The following is a 17,978-nucleotide window of genomic DNA, read 5'->3' as shown; positions in this document are numbered from 1 at the left end:
GGAGCAATGCGTAGTTCTGCGTGTTTAGAATGGAGCAATGCGTAGTTCTGTGTGTTTAGAATGGAGCAATGCGTACTTTAGTAGTTCTGTGTGTTTAGAATGAGAGCAATGCGTATTTATGCTGTGTGTTTAGAATGGAGCAATGCGTACTAGTAGTTCTGTGTGTTTAGAATGGAGCAATGCGTACTTTAGTAGTTCTGGTGTTTTAGAATGGAGCAATGCGTACTTTAGTAGTTCTGGTGTTTAGAATGGAGCAATGCGTACTTTAGTAGTTCTGCGTGTTAGAATGGAGCAATGCGTACTTAGTAGTTCTGCGTGTTTAGAATGGAGCAATGCGTACTTTTAATAGTTCAGTGTGTTTCCTGTTTCACTCCCTATTTCACGCATGACACTCATTAGGCTGGATTTGGAGATCTGGGCCATTTTTATCAACTTTTTGGTTCAGATGCAGGACTTAATAGTTGAGGTTAAGCTTTAATTCAACTCAGTCTTACACAGTGTATATCTTAAAGGGAAAGTTCACCAAAATGCCATATTGGTTTCCTTACTCTGTATGTAGTCTGTCGACAAAGGATGACTGCAATCCATTTTCTGGTTTAGTTTAACATTTTAGCATTTGTGGAACAAATCCCATTCAAGCCATGGGACCAATAATATAATTTTTGCGCATCATGTTCAAATCATCTATCAGTGACTTTGTTGAGCTTCACAATACATTTTAGATACTTTTGGACATGATGTGTGAAAAATGCTAATATTTGTCCAATGACTTAAATGGGATTTGTGCCACAAATGCTAAAACTTTAACATGTGGAAACCGTGCRAGAGAAACCAGACCAAAGCATGGATTGCTGTCGTGCCTTGTCCATAAACTGCTGTGAACTATCCCTTTAACTTCTCAGACGCTATTGTTTTTGGGCAATTCCACTGTAACAGAGTGACACTGAGACTTTATAATGTATGTCAAACAAAAACCAATGATGGCAATGAACAGTGCAGATGCAAAGTTTGGTAACAGAATGACGGTTTGCCGTTTGTGCCGTCATTCTGTTACCAGACTTTGCATCTGCACTGTTCTTCAAGTAAATGTTTGTAACATTTTCAATGGAAATTGTTAAGTAGTCCTTGTGCACAGAATTGTATGGTTTGTTTAACTTTGCAAATATAGTTTTTTTGTTTAAAATGTCAAAGTAAAACATCTGAGTCTTATCGCCCCCAAAAATGGCCAAACGCCACCCACGGAAGAAATGGGTAGGAAGATGTTTGGTATAGAGGTCGACCGATTTAATCGTAATGGCCGATTTTAATTAGGTCCGATTTCAAGTTTTCATAACAATCGGAAATCGGTATTTTTGGACACCGATTTAAAAAAATATATTTATATAAATATTTTTTAGACCTTTTTATTTAAACTTTATTTAACTAGGCAAGTCAGTTAAGAACACATTCTTATTTTCAATGACGGCCTAGGAACGGTGGGTTAACTGCCTCGTTCAGGGGCAGAACGACAGATTTTTACCTTGTCAGCTCAGGGGATTCAATCTTGCAACCTTACAGTTAACTAGTCCAACGCTCTAACCACCTGATTACATTGCACTCCACGAGGAGCCTGCCTGTTACGCGAATGCAGTAAGCCAAGGTAAGTTGCTAGCTAGCATTAAACTTATCTTATAAAAAACAATCAATCAATCATAATCACTAGTTAACTACACATGGTTGATGATATTACTACTTTATCTAGCGTGTCCTGCGTTGCATATAATCGATGCGGTGCGTATCGTTGCTCCAATGTGTACCTAACCATAAACATCAATGCCTTTCTTAAAATCAACACACAGAAGTATACATTTTTAAACCTGCATATTTAGCTAAAAGAAATCCAGGTTAGCAGGCAATATTTACCAGGTGAAATTGTGTCACTTCTCTTGCGTTCATTGCACGCAGAGTCAGTGTATATGCAACAGTTTGGGCCGCCTAATTTGCCAGAATTATACGTAATTATGACATAACATTGAAGTTTGTGCAATGTAACAGGAATATTTAGACTTAGGGATGCCACCCGTTAGATAAAATACGGAACGGTTCCGTATTTCACTGAAAGAATAAACGTCTTGTTTTCGAGATGATAGTTTCCGGATTCGACCATATTAGTGACCTAAGGCTCGTATTTCTGTGTGTTATTATGTTATAATTAAGTCTATGATTTGATAGAGCAGTCTGACTGAATGATGGTAGGCACCAGCAGGCTCGTAAGCATTCATTCAAACAGCACTTTTGTGTGTTTTGCCAGCCGCTCTGCTGTTTGACTTCAAGCCTATCAACTCCCGAGATTAGGCTGGTGTAACCGATGTGAAATGGCTAGCTAGTTAGCGGGGTGCGCGCTAATAGCGTTTCAAACGTCACTCGCTCTGAGACTTGGAGTAGTTGTTCCCCTTGCTCTGCATGGGTAACGCTGCTTCGAGGGTGGCTGTTGTCGATGTGTTCCTGGTTCGAGCCCAGGTAGCGGCGAGGAGAGGGACGGAAGCTATACTGTTACACTGGCAATACTAAAGTGCCTATAAGAACATCCAATAGTCAAAGGTTAATGAAATACAAATGGTATAGAGAGAAATAGTCCTATAATTCCTATAATAACTACAACCTAAAACTTCTTACCTGGGAATATTGAAGACTCATGTTAAAAGGAACCACCAGCTTTCATATGTTCTCATGTTCTGAGCAAGGAACTTAAACGTTAGCTTTCTTACATGGCACATACTGCACTTTTACTTTCTTCTCCAACACTTTGTTTTTGCATTATTTAAACCAAATTGAACATGTTTCATTATTTATTTGAGGCTAAATTGATTTTATTGATGTATTATATAAAATTCTGACGAATATTAAAAGCTCTGACGAAGGCCGTGAGGCCGATACGTAAGCTTATTAAATATCGGTGATACTATCAAGAGCAGTGTGCGGTTTACTTTTTCCTTCATCTTGTTCAATTGTTGCCATGCACCTGCAAATAAGATTGCTCAGATGTGCGAGTGCCTTTTGAATTTTGTATTATATTAAGTTAAAATAAGTGTTCATTCAGTATTGTTGTAATTGTCATTATAAATCGTCCGATTTAATCGCTATCGGCTTTTTTGGTCCTCCAATAATCGGTATCGGCGTTGAAAAATCATAATCGGTCGACCTCTAGTTTGGTACTATATTTATTGAATGTTATCTGAATCCTAGATATTAAAATGGCCAATTTGGGTGCCATCAATTAGCTTAATTTCTCAGATCAAGTTATATTTTAACACAATGTTTCATGAATGTTAATTGTATCTGTTACTAACTACAGAAACTATTCCAGAACAATCTGGGTGTCAAAATCCTCTTCCTTGTGCTTTTTGAGTTGGAACGACCCAGGAAGTGTAATTAGGAAGGGATGATGCCTTTCAGAAATGATATTTACTGTAACATTAGCTACTGACCACCACAGACTAACGCTGATGGTGCCAGTCACTTACTGTACTGTAGATGTATCACTTAAACTTTGGTGTAGCCAGTCATTCCTTAGTTGTATTGGGGCAATTCCACGGTAAGGGAGTGAAAGTAGTCTTTGTGCATACAGTTGTATAGTTTGTTTAACTTTGCAATCATTGGTTTTTGTTTGACATGCATTTTATGCCAACTCTCGACTTTCTTTTCAATGCCTCTTTCATCCTCTCCCCTCTACCTGTCTTTAATTCACTCGTCTCCCTCTCTCCCTAACAGTGGGTAAATCCCACTCAGCAGCTGCCCAGACATGCTTTAGAGTTTGTTGGCAGCTGTTAAGGAGTGATTGAGGCTCAAGCATGTGTGGGCGTGGTGACCCACAGACACCGACAGAGCCCCTCCCCACAGCTACTACACTCTTTACATACAGGCAGGGAAGAAGAAAGTAGTGACTTCCTGTAGGACCTAGTCCTCAGATTAGTGTGATTGGAATGTGAAGCGAGTTAATTTTGAGCGTGGAGGGGCAGAGTATGTATTTGAGGACCCTTCAACCCAGCAGCAGTTTTGAGGAAGAGTGGGTTAGGCTGACAGGCCGGCCCTACACGGGGGTAGCGGATGTGGACGGGCCTAGACTCTCGGGTAGCTACAACTTAGCTCTTTCTGTTTATGTTGGTTGACTCCAGCTGCCTATTAATTGGACAGCTATTGATATTAAGCTAGCACTGGTAAAATGTAGCCTATTTCACAGTTGATTAGTGCAGATTGTTAAAGGAACAGAAACTGATTTTTGGGTGAAATAAAGTATTTAGGCAAAACATAGGTGGGCCATTGGAAAGGGATGCATGTTTGGGGTCCCTAAAAGGTAGGTACATGTTTTGTTAGGCATACCTGGGGCACTGTTTACTCATGTGGTTTATGTATTTTGAAACTGAGATTTCAACAGATATTTTTAGACAGCTTGACTTTCACTGAACCATTCACCAACCACTTTCTTTCTCTATCGCTCCCTTTCCCTCCCTCCAGAGGCCCTCCACCGGCCCTTCGGCCTGGACTCGGCAGCGTTGACGGAAGCGGTGCGCTGGAGCTCCAAGGAGAACTTGCTGGGTGCTGCCGAAAGCGACCCTAACCTCTTTGTTGCACTTTATGACTTTGTTGCCAGTGGCGACAACACGCTGAGCATTACGAAAGGTATGAATTCTGAAACAGATTTTTATCAATAGCTGCCGTCCCAATAGATAACCTGGTTTCATTTCCTCACCCTGCATCATCACAAACCACTCCTTATCTAAAGATGATTTGCTTCGAGGTATGGGGCCCCTACCTTCTGCAGGGGAGGTCAGTTCTTCGGGAGATTTCCTCCTAAATACGGTTCCATGATACCATCCAGTGAACTATATGTTTGTTTATTCCAATCCTTGTTCTACTTTCCCTTTTTATTTAATCCGTGTCCCTATTTTCCCCAGCAGCAGTTTGCTGATCAAAGAGCTGTCTCCTGGGTAATGTGCTTAAAATCATAATATTTTGGAGAGTCAGACTTTTTAATTAACAGATATAAAAGCATTAGCTAAAGATGTAGAAATATCTTAATAAGCCGATGCCTGCCTTCACCAGTCGCCCCATGGCTGCTGCCTGAGATGAAACTAATGTTTAGACTGTGAGTCACTGCATGCCCAAGGGAGAGGCAGGCAGGCTTGCCCTCCCACACCCTTGTTTGGCTCTAATGCACTTTTAATGTGGAATCCTTTCAACTGTAATACTAACAGGTGCATAAACCCAGCAGGGTTTATCCACCTGCTGGGTGATCACAGAGAGTGACTTAGCGGCGCTGCCGCCCTTAATCGCTGTCTCAGATCAATGCCATGCCTCAGACCAGTAATGTCCACCGCAGGCTGCCTGACATTGTGTTTCCACCCAAATCAAATCAAAGAGAGCCAGCTCCCTGGCTCCCCACGGTGTGTCAGAGGAAACTGTCTAGTGTGACTCGTTAGGCCAGCCCAATGTTTTTCTGCCTCCCCGGCTGTCCAGTGTCAATAAAGCCTGTAGCTATAGCCTCTGTGGCACCATAGGATATTGAGTCTGCAGCATGTTCAGCTCAGCCCATGATGTACAGGGAGAGCGAGTAGGAGGGTGAGAGAGAGAAGAGAGGGTAAGTTGCAGAAAGCTTGGCGGCGCTCCCTGTCCCCTCTCCAGGCCGTGTCTAGTCGCTGCCATAACAGCTCACTGTCATTGTCCTCTCACTGGGGGCAGCTTTGAAGGGCTGCAGGGAGCTGCCGGACAGCCAGGGCGTGTTTCAGCTCCACAGACACACAGCTCCTCTATAGTACTGTATTCTCTGTCTCTATTTAAGAGGCACTCCCTCCCATCTCCACTGTTGACCTCATAGGATGCAAACAAAGCAGCAGTCCAAGTCACTACATGCGTAGCCCTACCTTTTGGGACTGTATTAAATGAAGCAACAATGGGGGATATTTAAACCCTATGAAGGAACCAAAAGCTTCAAGGGGTACTAATGTCCTAAAGTGGCTCTAAATGTTTGAAGATGATGTCCTTTTACCTGACTCTGTCTCCCTGTCCCTCTCTGCCCAGGTGAGAAGCTGAGGGTGCTCGGCTACAACCAGAATGGGGAGTGGAGCGAGGTGCGCTCCAAGAACGGCCAGGGCTGGGTGCCAAGCAACTACATCACGCCCGTCAACAGCCTGGAGAAGCACAGCTGGTACCACGGGCCCGTTTCGCGCAGCGCAGCAGAGTACCTGCTCAGCAGCCTCATCAACGGCAGCTTCCTGGTCCGGGAGAGCGAGAGCAGCCCAGGACAGCTGTCCATCTCCCTGCGCTACGAGGGGCGTGTCTACCACTACCGCATCAACACCGCCTCAGATGGCAAGGTAGCTAGTTTCTGGGACCTACAGATGGGCTGTCTCTTCCTTTTCTTCACTTTTGTTGTGAAACTACTCTGCCCCTGCTAATGTTCCTGCTCTGTCTCTGTTGGCCATTTCTTGTTTCTCCCCACGGTGCTGACCCCTGTGTCCCCCTGTCTGTCTTTTTGTCCCAAGGTTTACGTCACAGCAGAGAGCCGCTTCAGCACCCTGGCCGAGCTGGTGCACCACCACTCCACCGTGGCCGACGGCCTGGTCACCACACTCCACTACCCGGCACCCAAGTGCAACAAGCCCACCGTCTACGGCGTGTCGCCCATCCACGACAAGTGGGAGATGGAGCGCACCGACATCACCATGAAGCACAAACTGGGAGGGGGGCAGTACGGAGAGGTGTACGTGGGAGTCTGGAAGAAATACAACCTCACCGTTGCAGTCAAAACACTCAAGGTTGGTCTCTTCTATAAAGATTGGTGGTCGCATGTAAAATCTCCATCTTTTGTGTGTCTATTTTGTGAAATCCTCGATGGTATGTAATATAAGTGGGATGTGGTATTTAGTGGTTGACGGTCACCACCTGCTGGTGAAATGTGGTATCAAATCATCAAATCAAGTTTATTTTATATAGCCCTTCGTACATCAGCTAATATCTCGAAGTGCTGTACAGAAACCCAGCCTAAAACCCCAAACAGCAAGCAATGCAGGTGTAGAAGCACGGTGGCTAGGAAAAACTCCCTATAAAGGCTAAAAACCTAGGAAGAAACCTAGAGAGGAACCAAGGCTAATGAGGGGTGGCCAGTCTCTTCTGGCTGTGCCGGGTGGAGATTATAACAGAACATGGCCAAGATGTTCAAATGTTCATAAATGACCAGCATGGTCAAATAATAATCGGAGTAAATGTCAGTTGGCTTTTCATAGCCGATCATTAAGAGTATCTCTACCGCTCCTGCGGTCTCTAGAGAGTTGAAACAGCAGGTCTGGGACAGGTAGCACGTCCGGTGGACAGGTCAGGGTTCCATAGCCGCAGGCAGAACAGTTGAAACTGGAACAGCAGCAAGGCCAGGTGGACTGGGGACACGCAAGGAGTCATCATGCCCGGTAGTCCTGACGCATGGTCCTAGGGCTCAGGTCCTCCGAGAGAGAGAAAGAAGGAGAGAATTAGAGAGAGCATACTTAATTCACACAGGACACCGGATAAGACAGGAGAAGTACTCCAGATATAACCAACTGACCCTAGCCCCCCGACACTAAACTACTGCAGCATAAATACTGGAGGCTGAGACAGGAGGGGTCAGGAGACACTGTGGCCCATCCGATGATACCCCCGGACAGGGCCAAACAGGAAGGATATAACCCCACCCACTTTGCCAAAGCACAGCCCCCGCACCACTAGAGGGATATCTTCAACCACCAACTTACAATCCTGAGACAAGGCCGAGTATAGCCCACAAAGATCTCCACCACAGCACAAACCAAGGGGGGGCGCCAACCCAGACAGGAAGATCACGTCAGTGACTCAAGCCACTCAAGTGACGCACCCCTCCCAGGGACGGCATGAAAGAGCACCAGTAAGCCAGTGACTCAGCCCCTGTAATAGGGTTAGAGGCAGAGAATCCCAGTGGAAGAGAGGGGAACCGGCCAGGCAGAGACAGCAAGGGCGGTTCGTTGCTCCAGAGCCTTTCCGTTCACCTTCATACTCCTGGGCCAGACTACACTCAATCATATGACCTACTGAAGAGATAAGTCTTCAGTAAAGACTTAAAGGTTGAGACCGAGTCTGCGTCTCTCACATGGGTAGGCAGACCATTCCATAAAAATGGAGATCTATAGGAGAAAGCCCTGCCTCCKGCTGTTTGCTTAGAAATTCTAGGGACAATTAGGAGGCCTGCGTCTTGTGACCGTAGCGTACGTGTAGGTATGTACGGCAGGACCAACTCGGAAAGATAGGTAGGAGCAAGCCCATGTAACGCTTTATAGGTTAACAGTAAAACAGTAGACCAATTTGGGTTTCCAGTCTCTCCAAAAGAATGTGGTGATCGATGGTATCAAAGGCAGCACTAAGGTCTAGTAGCACGAGGACAGATGCAGAGCCTCGGTCTGACGCCATTAAAAGGTCATTTACCACCTTCACAAGTGCAGTCTCAGTGCTATGATGGGGTCTAAAACCAGACTGAAGCATTTCGTATACATTGTTTGTCTTCAGGGAGGCATTGAGTTGCTGCGCAACAGCTTTTTCAAAAAAAATTGAGAGGAATGGAAGATTCGATATTGGCCGATAGCTTTTTATATTTTCTGGGTCAAGGTTTGGCTTTTTCAAGAGAGGCTTTATTACTGCCACTTTTAGTGAGTTTGGTACACATCCGGTGGATAGAGAGCCGTTTATTATGTTCAACATAGGAGGGCCGAGCACATGAAGCAGCTCTTTCAGTAGTTTAGTTGGAATAGGATCCAGTATGCAGCTTGAAGGTTTAGAGGCCATGATTATTTTCATCATTGTGTCAAGAGATATAGTACTAAAACACTTAAGTGTCTCTCTTGATCCTAGGTCCTGGCAGAGTTGTGCAGAGTCAGGACAGCTAAGCTTTGGAGGAATACGCAGATTTAAAGAGGAGTCCGTAATTTGCTTTCTAATGATCATGATCTTTTCCTCAAAGAAGTTCATGAATTTATTACTGCTGAAGTGAAAGCCATCCTCACTTGGGGAATGCTGCTTTTTAGTTAGCTTTGCAACAGTATCAAAAATAAATTTTGGATTGTTCTTATTTTCCTCAATTAAGTTGGAAAAGTAGGATGATCGAGCAGCAGTGAGGGCTCTTCGAAACTGCACGGTACTGTCTTTCCAAGCTAGTCGGAAGACTTCCAGTTTGGTGTGGCGCCATTTCCGTTCCAATTTTCTGGAAGCTTGCTTCAGAGCTCGGGTATTTTCTGTATACCAGGGAGCTAGTTTCTTATGACAAATGTTTTTTTAGTTTTTAGGGGTGCAACTGCATCTAGGGTATTGCGCAAGATTAAATTGAGTTCCTCAGTTAGGTGGTTAACTGATTTTTGTCCTCTGACGTCCTTGGGTAGGCAGAAGGAGTCTGGAAGGGCATCAAGGAATCTTTGTGTTGTCTGAGAATTTATAGCACGACTTTTGATGCTCCTTGGTTGGGGACTGAGCAGATTATTTGTTGCGATTGCAAACGTAATAAAATGGTGGTCCGATAGTCCAGGATTATGAGGAAAAACATTAAGATCTACAACATTTATTCCATGGGACAAAACTAGGTCCAGAATATGACTGTGGCAGTGAGTAGGTCCATAGACATGTTGGACAAAACCCACTGAGTCGATGATGGATCCAAAAGCCTTTTGGAATGAGTCTGTGGACTTTTCCATGTGAATATTAAAATCACCAAAAATTAGAATATTATCTGCTATGACTACAAGGTCCGATAGGAATTCGGGGAACTCCATGAGGAACYCTGTATATGGCCCAGGAGGCCTGTAAACAGTAGCTATAAAAAGTGATTGAGTAGGCTGCATAGATTTCATGACTAGAAGCTCAAAAGACGAAAACGTCATTTTTTTTTTTTTGTAATTTGAAATTTGCTATCGTAAATGTTAGCAACACCTCCGCCTTTGCGGGATGCACGGCGGATATGGTCACTAGTGTAACCAGGAGGTGAGGCCTCATTTAACACAGTAAATTCATCAGGCTTAAGCCATGTTTCAGTCAGGCCAATCACATCAAGATTATGATCAGTGATTAGTTCATTGACTATAACTGCCTTTGAAGCGAGGGATCTAACATTAAGTAGCCCTATTTTGAGATGTGAGGTATCACGATCTCTTTCAATAATGGCAGGAATGGAGGAGGTCTTTATCCTAGTGAGATTGCTAAGGTGAACACCGCCATGTTTAGTTTTGCCCAACCTAGGTRGAGGCACAGACACAGTCTCAATGGGGATAGCTGAGCTGACTACACTGACTATGCTAGTGGCAGACTCCACTAAGCTGGCAGGTTGGCTAACAGCCTGCTGCCTGGCCTGCACCCTATTTCATTGTGGAGCTAGAGGAGTTAGAGCCCTATCTATGTTGGTAGATAAGATGAGAGCACCCCTCCAGCTAGGATGGAGTCCGTCACTCCTCAACAGGCCAGGCTTGGTCCTGTTTGTGGGTGAGTCCCAGAAAGAGGGCCAATTATCTACAAATTCTATCTTTTGGGAGGGGCAGAAAACAGTTTTCAACCAGCGATTGAGTTGTGAGACTCTGCTGTAGAGCTCATCACTCCCCCTAACTYGGAGGGGCCAGAGACAATTACTCGATGCCGACATCTTTCTAGCTGATTTACACGCTGAAGCTATGTTGCGCTTGGTGACCTCTGACTGTTTCATCCTAACATCGTTGGTGCCGACGTGGATAACAATATCTCTATACTCTCTACACTCGCCAGTTTTAGCTTTAGCCAGCACCATCTTCAGATTAGACTTAACGTCGGTAGCCCTGCCCCCTGGTAAACAGTGTATGATCGCTGGGTGATTCGTTTTAAGTCTAATATTACATCAACATGAAACTCAATGGGGGCAACGACTACTGTTGGAGATATGTTTATTCACAGTTTAACTTGTTCTGCTCACCTTGGTATCCTGATACTAAGATATTGAATAAATCCAGTGAATATTGACCTTTCTGATTGTTTGTATTCCAGGAGGACACTATGGAGGTGGAGGAGTTCCTGAAAGAGGCAGCAGTCATGAAGGAGGTGAAACATCCCAACCTGGTGCAGCTGCTAGGTCAGTGCTGCTCCACTTACTAACAGCACATGGGATTTCTACCGGCTGTTTCTAGACTCGAGGTGTAGTTACGTCTGACCTCTGTTGGCTTGCCTCTGTCCAGGTGTGTGTACGTTGGAGCCTCCCTTCTACATCGTGACAGAGTACATGCCCCATGGCAACCTGTTAGACTACCTGAGGGAGTGTGACCGGGAGGAGGTGAACGCTGTGGTGCTGCTCTACATGGCCACGCAGATCTCCTCCGCCATGGAGTACCTGGAGAAGAAGAACTTCATCCACCGGGACCTGGCGGCCAGGAACTGTCTGGTGGGGGAGAACAGCGTGGTGAAGGTGGCTGACTTTGGGCTGAGCAGGCTGATGACAGGGGACACGTACACGGCCCACGCCGGAGCCAAGTTCCCCATCAAGTGGACCGCCCCCGAGAGTCTGGCCTACAACACCTTTTCTATCAAGTCTGACGTGTGGGGTGAGTCAGAACCAGATTTTCAGTCATCACGTGTACTAAATCAGTAAACATTAGTGTGAGCGTGTTTCTCATCCTATGATGGTCTCTCGTCCTTCAGCTTTCGGTGTGCTGCTGTGGGAGATAGCGACGTACGGTATGTCTCCGTACCCAGGGATCGACCTGTCTCAGGTATACGACCTGCTGGAGAAGGGCTACCGCATGGAGCAGCCAGAGGGCTGTCCGCCCAAGGTCCACGAGCTGATGAGAGCCTGTGAGTATGGGCACCACACTCAGTACATACACACACAGTCCCTCGCACTATCATTCATTCACATATGTCCTGCATAGAAGCTCTATAACCTAAATTGTCAATGGAGTAAGAAATAACATGAACTTTGTTTTGGTGTGATATCAGGCTGGCAATGGAGCCCGTTGGACCGACCCTTGTTTGCTGAGACCCACCAGGCTTTTGAGACAATGTTCCACGATTCCAGCATCTCAGAAGGTACTTGTACGACACACAGTCCCCTCATGGCTTAAACACGGTCAGATACACTTCCCTCTCTTGTAGGCATTTCGTTCTGCTACCTGACTATTCAAGCCTGTCAGTTTTGGCACTAAAGCGGATGCTTTTGTGGACATTAGAGAGATAATGGCCATTAATGATGCGTAAACATCTCTGTAGGGCATTTTCAGAGTGGTACAGCATGCCTGGTGCCTCAGGGAGAGACGGAGGATGATATTTGAGTGAGGATGAGGAAAGGGCAGGCTGAACTGAGGTGAGGGGAGTACAGGGAGGACGAAGGGCTTTCAGAGAACCATTATAAACTCAGCATTGATTTATTCAGTTATTCCAGTTAATGCAGTACTACTATTTCTAGCAAGGGATTCAGTGTGTTTAACGGTCTAATGTAAATGTCCACTTAATTAAGCATTCCTTTCCTGTGGCTCCCTCTCTCTCTCTGTAGAGGTAGCAGAGGAGCTGTGTAAGACTGCCTCCTCTGGCCACGGCCCGTCACCACACTCCTTCAGCCGCGACATGCCCCTGCTGCCCTCCAAGTCGCGCACGCTCAAGAAGCATACGGAGAACAAGGAGAACATCGAGGGGGGTCTGGATTGCAGGCAGGAGACACACACAGCCAGCACCCACAGCCCCTCAGGTACCTGCCTGCCTTGCCCGCCGCCACGCCTGTAGACTGAGGACAAGGGCTGCTGTCACAGGAACACCTCACCCAATAGTCACCACAGGTGGTGGTGTCATTACACAATCACAACAGAGAAAGGGTTTGGATTAAAGGCATTCTCAATCCTCTCTCTATCTTCCTCCCTTACCTGATTAGACAAGGCTGGGTAAATAGGTCTGTTTGTATGCGTCTGTGTTCATGTCTGCGTTCATGTCTGCGTTCATGTCTGTCATCTTTTTTATTAACATGACGATTGAGGATGTTGAATTCTAATCCTCAGAATGACTGCATATGTACCAATACCTCAATTAAAAGCAGATCATATTTTGTAGGGTTTTTGCCATGTTGTCATTCATGTTTTCTTGTGTAAAAACCAAAGGCGATTTATGTTTCTGTCAACCCTTATACTCTCACTCATTTCTCACACCATTTAATCCTTTCCATGATACCTCTCCACTATGATTGATCACACTATAGCAAACACAGCATAACAAAATAAGTCAGGGACGATGAAGCCAGAGTGGTGGTGACTAAAGGGAGGTGGCTTCCTACCGTCCTGACTCCGGCTGGTGCCTTGCTCACTCTGGCGCTCATCTATTACACATATAGAGCCGCTTCGCATCCCTAGTACAAGGTGTCACCACAAAGTTATTGAAACAGGAATGGCTCTGGAGAGGGAGGATATGGCTGTAGTCAAAGCAAATTGGCAGCCAGCCTGTGAGATTCACTGGTTTTGGGCTATTCCAGATTGATGTTGAATAAATGGTGTAATGAGTGTTGATAAGAGACCGCAGCCCTGGTGCCTGTTTGACTCCCAGTCCTCTGTTCTCTGCAGGTCTGGTACCTGTTTAGCTCTCTGTTCTCTGCAGGTCTGGTACCTGTTTAGCTCTCTGTTCTCTGCAGGTCTGGTACTGTTTAGCTTCTGCTGTTCTCTGCAGGTCTGGTTACCTGTTTAGCCTCCTGTTTCTTCGTGCAGGTCTGGTACCTGTTTAGCTCTCTGTTCTCTGCAGGTCTGGTACCTGTTTAGCTCTCTGTTCTCTGCAGGTCTGGTACCTGTTTAGCTCTCTTCTCTGTTCTCTGCAGGTCTGGTACCTGTTTAACTCCCTGTCCTCTGTTCTCTGCAGGTCTGGCAGCCACTCTGCTGCCAGGGGATGGCCGGTCAGGCAGCTCTCCTGCTCTGCCTCGGAAACAGAGGGACAAATCCCCCAGCAGCCTCTTGGAGGACTCCCAGGAGACCACGTTCACACGGGACCGCAAGGCTGGCTTCTTCAGTTCCTTCATGAAGAAGAAGTCTTCCTCCAACTCTACCTCCTCCCAGCTGCAGCAGAGCCTGCCTATGCCGCCCAAGAGGAGCAGCTCGTTCAGGGAGATGGAGACCCAGCCTCACAAGAAGTATGAGCCCACGACTGGCTTTAGCGCCCCTCCTCCCCCCCTTCCCCAGGTAGATGGCCTGGGCTTTTCACCGTCCCACGGAGAGGGGAACCACATCCAGTCCCGCTGCTGTGGAGCCACTTTTGGACAAAAGGCCTCTGCCAACCACACCTCTGGGGCCCCGCCCTCACAGGTGGGCAGTAGTAGCAGCAGCTGGGCAGGCCTGGCAGGCTTCTTCACCCCCCGCCTCATCAAAAAGACCTTAGGGCTACGGACTGGCAAGTCCACTGGGACCGAGGAGGAGGGTGGGGGAACCAAGCCCTTCCCCAGGTCCAATTCCACCACCTCCATGTCTGCAGGGCTGCCTGACCTGGAGAGGATGGCTRTGACTTTACCCAGGAACCGCAGTAAGCCTCCTCTAGAGCGCACTGCCTCCACCACCTCGCAGCCTGAGAACGGGGCAGCACACACCTCTGAGACCCTTCTCCGTAAGATGGATGAGGGCACGGCTCAGATCAGGGACCGGCCTAAAGCCAAGCTGCTTCCCCGAGTGGTGGGGGGGAGCTCTGGGGTGGTGAGAGCTCCTGGCGTTGGGAGTGAGGCAGATTCATATTGTCCCTCGGGGACCCTACGGGGTAGGGAGGTTCAGGAGGCAGGAGGACAGGACCGTCAGGGATGGTCGTCCCCCTCCAAAACAATGGGATCAGGCCTGTCAGCSGCTCCACACAACCACAAGGTTCCAGTGCTAATCTCGCCCACACTTAAGCATGGCTCGGCCGATGTGCACCTGGTGGGGATGGACTCTCAGGGGAACCGCTTCAAACTACTATCAGAGCATCAGGCGGACCGGGACCGACCACGGCTGGTCAAGCCTAAATGTGCACCACCTCCCCCTCCCACTCTGCGCCTCTTTGGACACTCCTACAGCGGGGACGGAGAGGAGCAGGTCGGGGTGGCTGTGGAGGTCAATGGTGATGGAGTGAAAAGGCCTGGACGAGTAAGGGAAGTTGGAACAGGGAGACCGTCAGTGCCGCCACCACAAGTGCCTCCACCTCCTTCAGCCTCCTCTTCCTCTGCCAACAACACTACCCCTACTAAGATGGCTAACGGTGCCACCAGCACTGGCTCATCCACAGTCCCCTCTGGTGGCTCTAAGCTTCTGCGTCGGACTCGGCAGCACTCAGAGAGGGTTCAACCGGAGAATATCAGTAAGGAGGCTCTGCTGGAGTGTGCTGAGTGCCTGAGAGGTGCCCTCCACAGCAGCCCTGAGCCCTCCTCCAGCAGCCAGGTCCTAGACGCTGCCCACCAGCTGCTAGACTACTGCTCAGGCTATGTGGACTGCATCCCACAGATGCGGAACAAGTTCGCCTTCCGGGAGGCCGTGGGCAAATTAGAGCTCAGTTTGCAGGAGCTGCGGGCATCGTCCTCCTCTGGAAGCGGAGGAGCATTCAGTGGCCCAGGGGCTAGCCCTGCTCTGGACAACTTGCACACCTGCATCAAGGAAATTAGTGATGTGGTTCAGAGGTAGCCACCGGACCCTTTCAAACATTTCCTTTTGTATTCCCTTTGCTGGTTCTATTAACATTTTGGGGACAGAGAACAATCTCAGAAGTACCTCAAATCACTACAAATTGTTTCTCTTATTGTTTACAGTTGACTCTTCCTCAAAAATGCCAGTGGAAAACACTGTTCTATTCTTTGAACATAAACATTGTTGATACCAAACTAGAAAAGTAATTGTTTTGCCCCAAATTTCAACTTTTCCACCAGGTTTTAAGGCCTTTCTTTTAACTGGATGTGGAGTATATCAGCAACATTTTCAGTCTGAGTTGATAAAGAACAAAGTCAGTTTGAGTATCTGTCATTTAGTAACTCAGCCAAGAAACAAAGTGAAGGATAATTCATTCATTCTCCTGGCAACAATGAAAAGAGTCCCTGTGACAGGATGTCACTGTTCAAAACTATTGTCACCTGGGACATCGATGAGTGTTCCACTTAATCAGGTCTACTTTCTCTGCCATTTGGTTTGATTATTTCAGTAAAATTTCCATTCAATGTCACATTTGAATAGAAAATGTATGCATTTCAATTTTGATGTCCAAATTCCCTTGCACATGACCTAGCTATATGTTTGGAGCCTATGAGAGGAGCGAAGAGAGTGCAGGGTAGCACATGAGCAGGTGGTTTGGGACGGTGTTTCTAAGTGTCCTTGGACAGTGCTGAATTCCCTGTGGCCCTTTCCCTCAGTGCCTATATTTTCTTAAATGATTGAAAATCTGCAAATACAACTACTCCTTGACAAAATACTGATCTCATCACAAACTACAGTATGTCTCTAGCACATCAGTGATTTATTTGTACATTATTTGGTTTTAACTTTGGAATGGCTTTATGTATGAACTTGAATTTTAAATTATTGTTTTTTTAATTAAAAGCACAGACCTATTTTAAAAATGTTATGTAAATATTTGCTTAATTTCATATCCAGGAAAAAGTGAGGTCACATTTGCTTGGATACGTGTTTGACTCGAAAAGAAACCGTAGTAGGAAGTTTATTACAGGACTGAGGCCCACCCCTCCCTCCACAACCCCATCTGAACATCTGCAAAATGAATGTATTATGTATTGTTATCTTCCTTTTTTGAGAAGATGCCATGTTTAATTGTTCTCTGGTCGTCATTTCAATACCAACATCAGTCAATGCTTATGGTCAATTTACAAAACTGAATCTTAAAGCACGTTTTCTGTTTTGATATCCCTTAGTAGATGTCATCTCTACACAAACATTTCCATATCAGGTTGCTGGATGTAATTTCATTCTGTTTGTTCTATTATGCACAAATAACAAGTCTCACCCGTGCCTGCAATCATTTCTCAATAATAATTTGGCGAATGAATCAAGCAATCAAAACAAATAAAGCTTGCTCATAACAGAGTGCTCCTCAACTGTTTGAAAATGCCCCTAATCCCCATTTGAGAGTTTGGAACCCTAAGTGTATCAAAAGGGGATCATCGCGCTCTCCCAGAAGCTTGGCTGGTGTGTAAAACCCACAAATTCAGGCAAACAAAAGGTGTAATGGGTCCGCACTTCATTTTCCCAGCCCTTGACTCTTCCCTGCATCAGACACAGCACACAGACGCCTCGGCCCTGCAGCCCTCCTCAGTGTGCAAGACCCATTACAGCTTCTGTTTGTGGGAACCCTAAGTGTACACTGGATAAAGCCTATGATGTAGTAGACATTGATTGGTATATTGCATTTCATCTTAGTATAAACTCTAGTAGTGCCCAATATATTTTCACATTTCATTCCATTGTGGTACACTACCTATCTAATCCAGCAGATGAGCTTCAGTGTGCCTCTGGTCATTCAAAGGTCCTCTTGACTAATAGCATGAAATTGTTTATTTTCACTGGGAGGTTCACTTATTATTATAATATTTTTTATTTTTTTGACACTGGATACAGCAATGTTTCTCCTATGGTTCTTGGTGCCTTTTGTGAAAGATATTTTATGTATAGTGCACTACTCAGTCAAGAAACGGATATACAGCGATGTGTAATTGTAAATATCTTGTGCTTTTGTTTTCAGATAACAGATTTTGCAATGATATTGTGGCCAAGTATAAATATCACTACAACGTGGATTTCTATTACTGGGAGTAAACATTTTGTTTTTTAATTTAAAACTCACATTTAATAGTATATTACTGTGAAGTTCTCCCCATCAGTGTTAAACTTGATATAAATAAAATGTTGGAACAATTCTAAGGTCCTTTATATATTTTTGATTTGTCAAAATTTTAAAGATTTATCCAGAGAGCAAGTATTCTTTTGATTAATAGCATACATGTCATTGAC

General features: G+C 45.8%; 1 protein-coding gene across 3 annotated transcripts in view; it reads left to right on the top strand.

Moving 5' to 3' along the window:
- LOC111975275 (tyrosine-protein kinase ABL2) overlaps positions 1–17,557 on the top strand; it is a 44,613-nt gene extending 27,056 nt beyond the window's left edge. For 2 of the 3 annotated variants that reach the window (XM_024003468.2, XM_024003469.2), the window contains 9 exons: positions 4,495–4,659; positions 6,058–6,353; positions 6,522–6,794; positions 11,035–11,119; positions 11,223–11,585; positions 11,683–11,835; positions 11,980–12,069; positions 12,533–12,724; positions 13,873–17,557. In XM_024003468.2, coding sequence (XP_023859236.1) covers positions 4,495–4,659; positions 6,058–6,353; positions 6,522–6,794; positions 11,035–11,119; positions 11,223–11,585; positions 11,683–11,835; positions 11,980–12,069; positions 12,533–12,724; positions 13,873–15,647 — 3,392 coding nt within the window. In that variant the 3' untranslated portion in view covers positions 15,648–17,557. Of the gene's footprint in view, positions 1–1,006; positions 4,111–4,494; positions 4,660–6,057; positions 6,354–6,521; positions 6,795–11,034; positions 11,120–11,222; positions 11,586–11,682; positions 11,836–11,979; positions 12,070–12,532; positions 12,725–13,872 lie in introns of those variants that run through there. The other variant, XM_024003472.2, reaches the window with a different exon arrangement.
- Positions 17,558–17,978: the final 421 nt, after the last annotated feature.

The sequence above is a fragment of the Salvelinus sp. IW2-2015 genome, linkage group LG16, assembly GCF_002910315.2.
Source record: "Salvelinus sp. IW2-2015 linkage group LG16, ASM291031v2, whole genome shotgun sequence".
NCBI lineage: Eukaryota > Metazoa > Chordata > Actinopteri > Salmoniformes > Salmonidae > Salvelinus > Salvelinus sp. IW2-2015.
The sequence above is the reverse complement of the archived record's forward strand: the minus strand, read 5'-3'. Positions and strand labels throughout refer to the sequence as shown.